The sequence below is a fragment of the Bombus fervidus genome, chromosome 10 (assembly GCF_041682495.2).
Source record: "Bombus fervidus isolate BK054 chromosome 10, iyBomFerv1, whole genome shotgun sequence".
Taxonomy (NCBI): Eukaryota; Metazoa; Arthropoda; class Insecta; order Hymenoptera; family Apidae; genus Bombus; species Bombus fervidus.
The window spans coordinates 9062471-9077032 of record NC_091526.1 but is presented as its reverse complement, the minus strand read 5'-3'; the positions used below and the strand labels follow the sequence as shown (position 1 = coordinate 9077032).

Sequence of the window (14562 nt, the reverse complement as noted above, 5' to 3'; positions counted from 1 at the left end):
GAACTTTCTTCCCACATACGAGATGTAAGCGCCATCGGTGTAATTAAGAATTTCAGACGGTGACTTGATTAGTCGTTTATTTAGACAATTAGCAAGTATTCGTAGCGTAAGAATCACGTTGTAAACTTTCACGGTTTTTTCTTTTTCCTTTTCCGAGTGAAATTCACAATAAAAATTGTCAAATTGCTTGAGCAACGAAGAAAAGAAAGCTTTCGTCTAGCCTTCGATCTCGACTTAACCTTAAAGAAATTCATGAATTTTGTAACTTATATAACCGGGTCTTGTTTAATGCCCACATAGTTGAAGAATTTCGTTCGCATACATTTTTCATGAGGCTGACCCTTATTTTCTATATAAAGAATGGCACGCGGTTTCGTGTCCGTACCCGATACTTCCTTCTCAAAGATACTTGTATCTTTGAGAAATATCGTATGATCGAGGATGTGATGGGAATCCTGCGAAAAAAAAGTCTAACATCGCAACAGAATCGTGTGTAATCCCCGTGAGGTGAAAGGCTGAATTCAAAGTGAAAGGTGAAGGGAAAATATTTTTGTGTGGCACTCGAGAAAATTCGGTACTTGTTAAGAACGCGACGTCGCTGAGATTCGTCTTTAATCCGATTCGGTAGCGGTCGTCATGACACCCATTCGCTGCGGAATCATTAGCAACACGTTTGCATAGTAAGAGGCTATAAACTAAGTAAACAATAAAGCGGACGTCAGTGGGTCACTTGGCACATTAGCATACTAATAAGAATATTTGAGTCACTTAAATATTTACTCGTATGTGTGTTACTGGTCGATAATATTCTACTTTACGAGTGGAAGCTGCAATAAACATCTACAAGGACGCTTCGAGAGTATATCTAATGATCTATGAAATTCATAAATACGTCTCATTAGACTTCTTGTACTATTTACATGATAAATCAGATATAGTTTTTACGCTAATCTGGGTTAGAGAATAAGGGGAAATTTTCAGTGAGTCGGACGATTATCAACGTCGCAGGGAGCGGCTGTGAAGGAAAGATCTGTGGCAACTGGAGTACTCGTTAACGATGTGCAAGTAACTGAAGCAGGTAGTACGATTACGCAAAATTGCTTACGGGAAACGGAGCAAGCCTGCGTTTAGCTATTGCACAAGAGAGGACGCTTCCCTACCCATCAACAACTAAACAACAGATTATTTATAAAACATGAATTACCTCGAATCTTATTTACAATAATACACGTACGAACGTTAACGTATAAATGGAAAGTTCAAAATTGTACTTTGATCCTTTGTCGAAACTCGTTGAAAATATTCATACGGCGTATACAAATATGTTTGAAAGTTCGAAGAATATTAGATTACTTTGCCTGTGGCGATTAAGGAAATTTATGATGAAAGTGGAGGATAGTGGACGAATTTGATTCGTTCTAGGCTGATCAGGTATGGTGAAACGTGGCAAAGATATAAAATGACCTCATCGCTGAGAAATTGGTACAGGCAGGTAGTATCATTGTGAGAGCAGGGAGCCCCGTTGAACCGGCAACAGCGTTAATGAGAAATCTTCCTGGCGTATCTTGGCTATTACATCGTGCGATGTTTATCAAAATAAGAACGAAACGTTCCTTGTCCCTGTTGCAGGAGCCAACCACGGAAGGCCAATGCACGATGTATACATATTTCAACAATAAGCCATATTTTATCGAATAATACAGCTTTTGCCTTGGTGAAAAATGAACACCGAGGAAGCTACCTTCTAACGCAACGAAGGAACTAATTCCTCACGGTTATTAGCATGTGAATGTCATTAGGATTTACATGCAGTCAGCTGACTGGTAATTAATGAGTTCCTGAACGACTTTTGTTCGTAAGTTAGAAAAATGTTCCTCTATACGTATTTATCGATGTCGTGTCAAAATTACGAATGATTTATATCGAATCTATACAATGGTGATTGTATTCGTATAGAAAACATACCATTACTACGTCATATGCGTGTATTCCACGGCAAAGACCGGTAATGCCTACGACCAGACGTCCTAGAAAAGCGTCATGAACATCTTCCCATGTACGTAATTATCACTGTGGTATGTGAAAACTGGAGAAACTCTTCCGGTTGGCTTATACCGGACGAAACGGGTCGCAATAAAAACCGAGCTCATCCATTTTTTCTTCTTTTTGAGCGCCCATCTCATTGCCTTTTAATAACATCCGCGCAATCTTTCCAGAAGTTCACCTTCTTTCTCCCCTTTTTTAATCGCTTGATTAGTAACCGGGAGAATGGCGGCAATTACCGGAGTTAGGTATAACTCACTTTCTTCGAGCAGAAGTTTCCTCAATTTTATTACTAAACAGTTACTTAAAAAGTTATTCGGTTACGAAACGTTTAATTGGCAATTTTTTCTAGCAATTAAGGATCGAAGTCGAAAGAGGAGAAAGAAATACAGCCAATTCTTGTACAGACACACGAATGCTTGGTTAGAAACGTTTAGAGACAAGCCGCTAATTATTTGGATTGTTTTTATGCTTAGTAATTACACGACAACGTAAGATGGATCGAATCTGATCTCGAAGAAGTTCTATTCTTTTCAGGAAACGATCACGTTTCGTCGTATTTTAGATCTCGGTTCATAGTATAGGTCACGGTTCTGTCAAACGTTAAATAAAGATTGTAAATTTTGCCTTTCGAGGTGGTAGTAATTTATTCAAGAATTCCATTCTTCATCGCGAGAATCTTGATATTTAACGCGTGAATCGTACGGTACCGGTAATTTCATGACGTATCTGACACTGTTTTGAGAATTTAAATAATCTATTATTGCAGTCGTAACATGATTGTTGTAAAGTGTTAAATACGTATAGAGTTGTTTCGTTCCTTTCGCTTCTTTCTAATCAGCTTGGCACCGTTTTAATCTCGCCGCTTTCCTTTCCGGCTCAAAATACTTATTTGGCACGGCGCGTAACGTCCATTAAAATGCTTCCTCTGCCATCTTCTTCTCTCTCTCTCTGCACCCGCTATGCTTTTACCACCTTTGTGTCACGTAATTTGCAGTCACCTTAATTATTCATTTTCCTATCTTTTATGTAACCATTCTCATTACCAAACTACCCGATGAACAGCTGAAGAGCTTTGTGAGAAGAGAATCTATAGGTATAGCAGAACATGTAATTGTTACATTTAGCGGAAGCAAGTAATAAATGTTTAGTTACGGAGTATATATGGTGCGAATAAAATAACAATGAAATAGCTAGGAAATAGAAACAACGAAAAGTATCGTCGAGTTTTCTATCAAATACTTGAATTAATTAGTAACCGAACAGTTCGACAGCGACAGTAACGATTAAACGCGATATCAATGGAATTTGTCCTTTGAATTTGCCACTAATTGACAAAACTGTGACGAGATTTAAAATATAATGGGAATTTTATTGATTTTTTACATAAAGATATAATAATAAAAATATTCATTTCATAAGCATAAAAAGAATCAAATCTTTTAAAAGTAGTCATCAATTCAAATGGCAAAACTAATATTAAGGTGGTAGAACGCAATGTATTCGAATCACCATTATGTCCAAGACATAAAACAAGAAAACTTCTCTGTTATTAATTAGCGTACTAAAGCGAATACGGAGAAGAAATAGCTTGAAGTGTTGAACAATAATCAATCAAAACGAAACGATTGCGCCGAGTATTCTACTAAGAATAAGGAAACGATCATAAGGAAAATATATAATAATAATCACCAAAAAAAGAAAAGAAAAAAAAATGGTAGCAGAGATCTAATGCGACTACCAGGCTGCTCCTGCTCGCTCTTCGTCGGATCACTTTCTTCGGAGAATCATTAGAGTAGCGACCTTTACAGAGGTCGCTTAAACAACGCTTGAGTTTCACCAGCACGCTCATCTTGTGCTTTGGTTCACCGTTATTCGGGCTCGTTTACTTTGCGATCGATTCGCGCACTTCCTTCTTCCTGTGACTAAGACGTAGCAGATCACGAAGCGCCCTGAGAACACACGCTCGACTTCGTGATCCGCGCGGAACATCGAAAATTGTTAGCTTGGCGGAAATACGACGAGACCCATGCCTGTTAATCAATTGGGAATCAATTGACATGGCAATTGGAACGCCTTTGAGAGAGAAAGGCGCGTTTTTGTAATTGGCAGTGTTTCGAACACGGCTATTAGGTAAATTCTCTCAATAGCTTTTATGGTTATTCACAATGCCTCTATTTACTAATCGAATAGTAGATCGTTTTAAGAAGACAACGGCTGATTGTCTCTTTAATGTACAATGATTTGTATTAACATCGGGATATTTTCTGAAATTATTGGCATGATATTATTGAAGAGCTTTGTGAAAAGAGGATCTATAGGTATAGCAGAACATGTAATTGTTACATTTAGCGGAAGCAAGTAATAAATGTTTAGTTACGGAGTATATATGATGCGAATAAAATGATATGATATGATTGATATTCTGAAATTATTATTATTAAACAATCGATTTAGAAAGTATGTATATGCGTTAAATAAGTAAAATATGGATACGTTTGTACCAAATAATTTCAATTTCTTTTTTTAATTACATTGAAAGTTGTCATATGATTAACTATGATAAAAAAAAATGTACGCGACAATAATGTTGCTCGCACTATGGTTTCTTGAATATTAATGCGAGTCCACAATGTTTCTCTACTAGTCAAATGATAGATTGCTTTCGAAGAAAACAATGTTAGATCCTCTTATTAATATACTATATGTAGGTTTTACGATTATTGACTGTACTTCTACCTACTAGTGGGCGGAATGGTATATCGTTCCAAGAAATGGCTTACAGCCCCGTGTAAACTATGTAGAAAGTCGTGATAAGAAAAGAAGCGTTGAAGTGTCAAAAAATATCGGTAAGTTTCCATTTCACCGTGCTACTAAGCCGAAGATCCGCTATATACCTGCGTCTTCGATTCTCTTCGTCTAGTTTATGAACAAGTACGTCTCATTGAAGAATACCGTGCGTTAAATTTCCAACAAAAAGCTTGTTAATATTTGTTAGACATGTACCGTTATTCAACAGTAGTTCTACGAGAAATGTGACATGTGCTCATTGCGTGTGTGACGTCTCTCGTACAAACGCGTTACATGATTTACCGCTTCGCGATTATGCTTGCTACTTCTCACGGTTACACTCTCGTAGATGTCAGATTCTAGTTTTTCTTAATGGCGTATCAAAAAGACGTAATTGTTAGCAATTATTATCAACGTCTCCACTCGTATTTATTGATAAACCATAGACACCGGTATCGATGAATTATATAACACCACGAGATTCCAGCATGCTTCTAACGAATAATTACGTATCGAACTATGCATCGAAATTATGCTGCTTTCTTCGTCTGGTTCCCAGAGAACATTCATCAAACTCTTGTGAATGCAGGTTCCATAGAAATTCGAAAGAAGGCAAGACAAGCTTCTCTCGATTTCATCAAAGAGTCGATAATTATTCGCGATTATATGGATAAATTGCTCGTGATTGATCAGCGTGTACCACGAGACAGCATAGATCGACCTCCGATAACAGGCTGCCGGCGGTAAAAAAAGTAACGATGACCCGGGTTGCTCTCACGCGTTTGTCTCAGTTGTTCACTTCCGCTAGTGAAAGGTGCATGCACACTCACCTCGGTGTATACGGTAAAATGCGCTTACGTACACCTACGTGCATTCTCGTGTGCGCATCAGACTATCCAAGTACACTTGGTCTATCAGTAACCGGCGATGTTCGCCTGGAAAGGCAGCCTTAGATCGTAGCATCACTCTGATTGAAATTCTAACGGGTGTCCCGCGACGAACCAGCAGATTTCTCTAAGCGTGTTCGTCCTGTCGTTTAACCCCTACAAGCGAAATCAATTTCGTTGGACATGTTGCATTAAAACGTTAGACGTTCAGAGGCATGAAGACATTTCGTTGCGATTCGCGTGTTGTGGATTCTTGCGATCGAAATCGAGATTTTCTCTTTTGGCACGACATTTAATTTTAATGGTAACGAGAAAGAGATATGTAGATGTTTGGTCGTGATTCGCGTTGAAGATTCTTCGAATCGAAATCATAATTATCTTTCTTCGATGATGGCAGATAAAGAGATTCGAATGATGATGTAAAGACACTTGGCGGCAATTTCAAACTGAAGACTTTTATACATTGAAAAGAGAATTTTCTTATTTCCATAAGAAGAGAATTTTAGTCACGGCACCATCGGATTACGTTTTAACGCCGCTTATCCATTATAATTTTCTAACATCGAAATATGAACAAATTATTATTAATATTTCATTCTCGTTTCAATTTCAAATATTTCCTTAAATCCTGTTTGTTAAAATTAGATATAAAGTTAAGATTAATTCACACTTTCTTTTCCTCTTTGCTGGTAACATTCAATCTGCTGGAAGAATGAAATAGAAAGAGTTTAGAGATGGAAGTTGTTAACTACTTCGTATCTCTAACCGGCAATGATTTTTTAGTCACAAGGAGTCTGGGAATTTGTTACATAATTATGTTGGCTATCGTTTTTCTTAGGCGTATCGTATAAACGCTCGAACAGGAGGCAACGATCGATTTAAAGGAGAAAAAGAGAAACGCGGAAAGACAAACGAGATCCACCAAGAGAGCGTTCCTTCTCGGTAATTTTTATCGTATGAAAATGCGTTTCCTCGAGTATCGATAACCAACATGTACTTAAAATTTTGAAAAAGTGTCGAAGCGTTAATCAGGTAATTTTGCGATTTTAGCGAGTAACCTGGGTGATTGCAATTTCATTGATATTGTATCAGAAACTCGATCGTTCTGAGCAATCATCATTTACTTGTATTAGCGTTTAGACGAAATATCTCCGATTCTACGAAGTCTATAATTATATTTTACACTTTGACTTGTGTCTACGTGACTTATCTGCATCATTATTACTGTTCTCTATTAAATCGTTACATATTAAATGTCAAATGTCGCCGTAACAATTTTCTAAACGTTTCTTGCTTCGATCGATATCTTTATATTCATATAGATCATTTTATGTATATAGTTTTAGAATGACGAAGAATTTCTTCTTTCATATGTAACAGTGTGCAGATATGTTAGGTCAGTTACCAAATGAAAATGTTTCGCTCCTATAATCGGATTAGAATGAAGATCATTTTTGAAAGAGCGAATATCGTGATACTTTTCCCTGAACAGAAAATGAAATCGAGGAAGAACTTTGTACAGTCGGGTCACGATGCGCTTTGTAATTCTAATAGTCAGAATTTCTAAACCATTTTATTTTGCCTGATTCGGTCTGCCAAGTGGAGCGGCGCGTTTAATCGATTTCTTGCATCATTATTGGCCTAATTCCATTCGAATTTGTATTCATATTTGGGAAACACCCTTTCGTAGGTTGTGCAACTTTATTCACTATCGTCGGATGAATACCAAAAGTATAGTTCTCAAGTTGTATTCAATTAAACTGTGCCCATCTGTATCTACTTAATACAGTGTTCGCTAACTTGTGTTTAATGTTGTAGTTTCTTACATAATTACGCTTGATAAATCCTCCAACAAGTTTCTGGAAACTTCCATTGCATTATCTGATTATATTGCGTTCCAAGAAATCACTGATAAAAATATTCCAGCCAAAAATTATTATTTTCCCCCTTGAGGAGATAAAAAGCATCACAACGTCTGCAGAGTTAAAGCATCGCTTTTATCTAATTAATAGGAAATTATCGAAATAATTAAGAAATAATAAATGCTCAATCTACTTCATAATAAAGGCGTACAAAATAAACTTAATTTACTCCATCATAAATTAACAGATACATATATCAAAGCAGATACACAGATGTATAATTTCTTCGCTCTTATCAATAAAATGTTCACTAGACTATATTGATAATCCCTTAGAAGTATCCAGACGTTTGATTTGATTGAAAAATCACGAACAAATCGAACATAAACGATTCTAATATTTACAACCATCATATCTCTCTTTAATCGATTAAATTGATTTCCGAAAGATAGTATAGCAATAATAAAATTTACATCGCAATTGTCAGACCTTGTAGAATTATTTTGTTGTTTGACAAACTCTTTATCTTTGTATGATAATCTTCACTTTCTTCCTTAATCTTGAAATTATAAAACAGATTAAGAACTATTACACAATTAAACTATTATTAATTTTACAAGTTACGAGCGACAAGTTATCGATATTATTAAATACCCACTTCTGATAGCAACGAGTTAGATTACAGATTATCGGATTTTCTTTCTCATGAAAAATTATAAAATCCTTAAGAAAACTCTACGGTATACAACTTGTGATTTGTTTATTTATTAATAGAATTAGTTGGTTAATTAGTTAGTAAATTATGGTGCAAGAGGACTCTGATTTTAATACACCCATCGGTGTTTCAAAATGTATGTAGTAGTACATATACCTACAGTAAGTAGCAAAATATACTATTGTTGTTGCTCAATAAGCGATTAAATTTATAGTTTAGCGATTAAAAAAAGTAGCGAGTAATATTCCTAACTGCCAATTTATCGATAATTTATACATTTTACTAAAAGCTTAGAATAGCATACTGTTACTCTAAATCATTCAAATTGTCCAGATATATGTCAGCAGTAATATACGTCGCACTAGTCTGACCTATGATCCCATTCGCAAACATCGAAACAGTCAACATGCAGTCATTATAGAACTTCATTGTTCTATCTACGCAATCATTCGCGATTAATGGCGCTGTCAGTAAAAATAACAATCTCACATCGTACAGACTATACACAGTATATATTTATAACAACCAACATCAAATAGTTGAATAATCCCAGTGACCCGATATTATGACAGTCATTTTATCATAATACATAATGACTCGAACAAAGAAATCCAATCGTACTCTCATTTATCGTCGTCGATGGCGTGGTTTTCAATATTAGGCAAAGAGCTTCTTGCATTTTTGCATCCAACCATCCCTCACCTTGAGTCCTTCTACGCTTTGAAGCTGTTTCACACACTGGATATCATCTTTGATCGTCATCGTTCACGAAATCCTCCAAATACTTCCAATGTCTCTTGGAGCACCATTTGGCGCTGTTTATCTGAAAGTCTTCATAACAGTACCAGTCTACGAGCTAGTGACCAACTGTGTGTTCGATCCACTCTCGCTCTCCATAAAGCAAACTCAGTTGCTGATCCACCTGACTCTCTATCCGAACAGCCAGATGAGACAGGATCAAGCAGAGCTTCGTCTTTCGGTTCATTTGTCCTCCCGTTATGATTTTGTTATTGACGAAATTGGACGAAGAAAGTAAATCAGTAATCGCCAAAGTGTTGGATGCAATACTACCCCGTAGAGGATGTAGCGGCACATGAGTTATAGGATGATCCCAATCGAGGATAACTCATGTTGTTATTTTGCCTCGGAGTATTAACACCGTTATGATATACGAAATGTAATAATAAACAAACTCCAGACAAAACAATATAGCCGCTACGCGCAATCGAAGTCGAATTTTTACTTTCCTGGTACTACCCTGACCAGTATATAAATAAACGAACACGATTCTCGAGGACGATCAGTATCGAGCATTCTTGCAGCGATTAGTATCGAGCGAACGTAAGCGTTACCTTGTATACGCATCTCGAGCAACACTGAGCGAACGACGACTAACTCTGTACTGCAAATAATTTTAAATACATTTGATTACACTAAGTATCAACTCGTCTAGTCATTAATCAACAACACGTTTAATCGTTCTCCACAAGGATTCAAATATCACGCGACTTGCTTCACCACATGTGTTGCGCAGTGACGAACGATATGCGATTCCCCAAGCTTGAACGGTAAATTGTGATTTCCTAATGCACGTGTGCCAAGAATGTCCGACGATCGGTGTTTTTGCATTTCGTTTTCGCATTTCGTTTTCGCCTACTTTGCTGACACTCGTCGTGGACGATGATCTGGTTGCTTCGATGATCTCACGATTGGTCCAAAATTTCTCTTCACACATGATCGTTCTATTTTTTTTTTTTTTTTTTCTTAACGATAATTGTATCTTCCTCTTTTATCGAATTTTATCGAATTCCTAATTGATATTACGGAAAATTGATAAGAATATATACATGCTTCGCTAATAAATAAACAACTTCAAGATCGGAATGTTTTGCATAGGTTTTTTAAATTCTTAATTATTTGTAAATGTTTACACCGAAATGTTTACGAACACGTTAAATAAATGGATTCTTCATACATATAGAATTTTATTCCATGTTATAAATATTATAGTGAATTCCTTTCTTTAAATATTTGTATTTCGATATCTTGCGTATTGTCTATATTTTGTAGATTTTTTCAATTCCATATACATATGTATATACGTCACATATCTTTTTTGGATTTTTTTTTTTTTTTTTGCGCTATTGATGAAGAGCATGGGCGTTTAGTTAGAATAGTCAGAAACGAGAGATGTCGAGGAAAGATTCACAGGATATCGTTTAATTGCGGTCGTCAGCTAATTGGAAGGCTTCGTCACGCTCTTTAAAGGGACCTTGAGTGGAATCTTTAAAGCTAAATACACGTTCTAATGGTGGAAGATATGGACGATGTCGGAAATAATTCCCTCGATATATGGAAATATATGTCGTGATGTCCTTGGAAAACGGGGCGTGTAATGAGTCTTGCTGCGAGTTGTCCATAGTTGTCTTGTGTTAGATGAATTTTATTTATGGGAATGTATTACAAACGTTAACAAATGTTGTCGATGATTAAGTGATCGTGATATCTATGACGATGAATTTAGGTTCTATAAGGAATACACGGTCAACGGGATGACGATTGCGATTAGGAACTCGATGTACGTGTTTACTGGATTGCCCCTCAGTCCAAGTGAAACTGCTCTTTTAGTTAGTATATACTCCTTTCCGTATTCCTCAAGTCAATCCCTGTTTTTTAGGAGAGTTATTTAAGTTATTTACTTTATATCTCTGTTAGGTACACGTCCCATCCGTGACCGTGGCTACGTTCAGTGACCCATAACTCATAACTCATAAACAGCTATTTCTCAGTTTTATTGTTTAAGTCTGGACTAGTGTATTGGAGACCTTCCCAAATATTCTGAAAGAAAGACTGCGGCGTCCCTTCATCTCCGACATATATATAGAGTCGAACTGATAGGAGAAAAAGAATTTGTTATCTTCAAGACGTGATTCAAATGTGATAGGAAATTGTTTATCGAGGTACATTTGCCACTGACGCAACGCGATTATTTAGTAGAGAAATTTTATTTAGAGTTTGATGAAACAATTCCAGCGTCTCAACCAATTGCATAAATTATTATGCAAGTTGGAAAATTTGCATTGTTGGACATCTTTCATAGTACATCGTTATTTAAGTACAAGTAATATCTAATAGACAGTATGTAAAGTGTTCGCAAATAGAAATCTATACACAAAGCGGAATAATGTCACATATAGTTACAAACTTTGTTCAAGAGTAACGTTACGCTTCATACTCGGTGAGCATTGATACTTGAGTCGTCTCAAGATGCTTATTTATAAATATATATTGCTCTTTGTACTAAACTAGCAACGATTTTTATATAGATTCTTCGTCTTTTCCATATTATAATATTTGTTATAATATGATGTGCAAAAAGTACCAGTTTACTATTCTGGTGAAATGAAATACATTCAACACGTGTTACAGGCTAATAGCAGCCAAGAGAGACGCATCATATTCATAACGTAAATAATAGGAAAATTTCAATTAATTAATAATTAATATATATGATATGTATCAATATCGATTATCGCAAAGTCTTGTTCTTCGATATTTCCCAATACTCTGCGTATCAATGGAGTAATTTCTATACGTAATATAAAGATACGAAAATAACGTAATTAACTTATACATAAGAATCGAACGTTTAATATCCTTTTCGTTACATAAATTAACCTTCTGTATGTCTCTATTTCATTAAATTAAATCTGAAGTTTGGCGAGCATTGTCTATCTGTTTTGTGATCACTACGATAAACAGAACAGCGACTCTTAGGTTGTATTTACTTAGCAGTATTTGTTCGAATCAACTTAATACAATGTTTGCTAAATGTTTGATAAATTCGGCAACAAGTTTCTGGAAAGTGTCACCGTATTATGTGATCGCATTTCCTTCCAAACAATCATTGATACATATATTCCAAGCAATAATAATTATTCTTCACCCGAGGTGACTACACGCGTCACAACATTTGCAGAATTAACGAATCGTTTTCCTGTAGTTAGGAAATTACCTAAACAATTAAGTACTGATAGATGCTTAATCTATTCCATAACAGAGACGTGCAAAACAAATTTAATTTACGATTATAGACACGTATATTTCTTCATCCATCATAAATTCACAGATACACATATCAAAGCAGATACATAGATGTATAATTTCTTCGCTGTTATCAGTGAAATGTTCATCGGACTATATCGATAACCGCTTAGAAGTATCCAGACATTTGATTTGATTGAAAAATCACGAACAAATCGGACTTAAACGATTCTAAAGTTTATAACCACCATGTCTATCTTGAATCGATTAAATTGATTTTCGAAAGATAGTATAACAAAATTTACATTGTGGTTGTCAAACCTTATAGAATTATTTTATTATTTGTCAAACTTATCTTCGGATGACGATCTTCACTCCTTTCCTTAATCTTGAAATTATAAAACAGATTAAGAAGAGTGTTCCGAATCGATAGATAAAGCTCTTGCCCCTCCTGCATGATTGAATTATTATATTAATTTTACAAGTCACAAATGACAATGCAATATTCCCAAATATTCGCTTTTGATAGCAACGAGTTTAACGATAAGTTGAATAATTTCTTGCCTACGAGTTTTATAGATTGCAGGTCGTCCGATTCTTCTTTCTGATGAAAAATTAGAAAATCCATAAGAAAATGTACGGCATACAACTTGTGACTTGTCAATTTGCAAAATGCTATTCGTTGATAAATTATTGTGCAAGAGAGCTCTGAAGCTAATATACCTACCGTTATTTAAAAGGCAAATTTATGTTGCGGTATATATTCCAACAATAAGTAATAAAATATATTATTGTTGCTTCTTAATAGGCGATTCAAATTTATAGCTTGGCGATGCCATAAAAATGTAGCGAGCAATGCTCCTAAATTCCACTTCATCGTTAATTTATACATTTTGCTAAAAATCTAGAGTAACATATCGTTATTCTAAATCAATCAAACTGTCCACATACTTATAAGCACCAATATACGTCGCACTAGAGTGACCTGTGATCCCATTCACAAATCACGACTTGCAGTTATTAGAAAACTTCATCGTTCTATATACGCAATCGGTCGCGATGAATGGTGGTGCTGATAGAAATAACAGTCTTATATCAGACAGACTATACATGACATATGTTTATAGCAACCAACACCTAATAGTTCATGAACCCCAGTGACACGATACTATGACAATCGTTTTATCACAGTACATACTGATTCAAAGAAAAAAATTCAATCATACTATCACGCGTCGTCGTCGTCGACGTCGTTTGCAGTTTCCAATATTAGGCAGAGGTTTGTTCTTGCATTTCTTCATCCAGCCATCCCACGCCTTGAATCCTTCCATACTTTGAATCTTTTTGGCGCACTCGATGTCGTCTGTGATATCGTCGTTGGCGAAATCCTCGCAACGTTTGTTGCAAATACCTCCGCTGTGTCCTCTGGAACACCATTTGGCGCTATTTATCTGAAAGATTCCATAACTGTAGCTGGAGGCAGTCTTCGGACCAGTGATCAATTGCGTGTTCAATCCACTTTCGCTCTCCATCAAGCAGACCCAGTTGCTGATTAAGCTTCTTTGGACTTTAGCTCGTTGAAGCTCCTGCACGGCTTCACACTGCGTCAAAATCCTTCCTTCCACCTGGCTGTCTATCAGAACAGCCAGAAGGGACAGGACCAAGCAGAGCTTCGTCTTTCGCTTCATCTGTCTGACGATGATTGTGTTATCGATCAGATCGAGGGGTGAACCGATAGCCAATGAACTGTTCGATGTAACACTACTTCGACGAGAATTCACGCTTAAATATCAGACGACTTGTTTCGCCGCTTGTGCCGCGCTGCGACGAATGATATGAGACGACCCTGAGCTTGAGCGATAAATTGTAATTTCCTAAGCCCCGCGCAGCCGGAAAGAATGTCTGGAGACCGGTATCTTTGTTCTTCTTTCTACGATTCTACTTTGGCGTCACTCGTCGTAGACAGGTTGTTTCGTTAATCTTACGATTAATTTCATATTCTTTTCCGTACATGTTTCTTTCATTTTATTTTATTTCTTAACGATAATCGTATCTCCCTTTTTAATTGAATTATATCGTACGAAGTTCTTAATTGATATTACGCAGAATTGATAAGAATATGTACATGCTTTACCAACAAATAAACAACTTTAAGATCGCAATGTTTTGCGTGGTATTCCTTAAATACTTTATTACTTGCAGGTGTTTATGCGAATGTTCA

The 14562-nt window shown here is 36.2% G+C and overlaps 1 protein-coding gene across 1 annotated transcript; it reads right to left on the bottom strand.

Annotated features, from left to right (window-relative positions):
* Positions 1–11283: 11283 nt before the first annotated feature.
* LOC139991731 (lysozyme-like) lies at positions 11284–14328 on the bottom strand. The gene has a single exon (XM_072012047.1). It carries the CDS (start codon positions 14027–14029, stop codon positions 13562–13564), a length of 468 nt encoding a protein of 155 aa, XP_071868148.1. The 5' UTR covers positions 14030–14328; the 3' UTR covers positions 11284–13561.
* Between the last annotated feature and the right edge of the window lie 234 nt (positions 14329–14562).

Excerpts from the sequence above, each read along its gene's own strand:
- LOC139991731 (XM_072012047.1), bottom strand. The coding sequence starts at position 14,029 with ATGAAGCGAAAGACGAAGCTCTGCTTGGTCCTGTCCCTTCTGGCTGTT.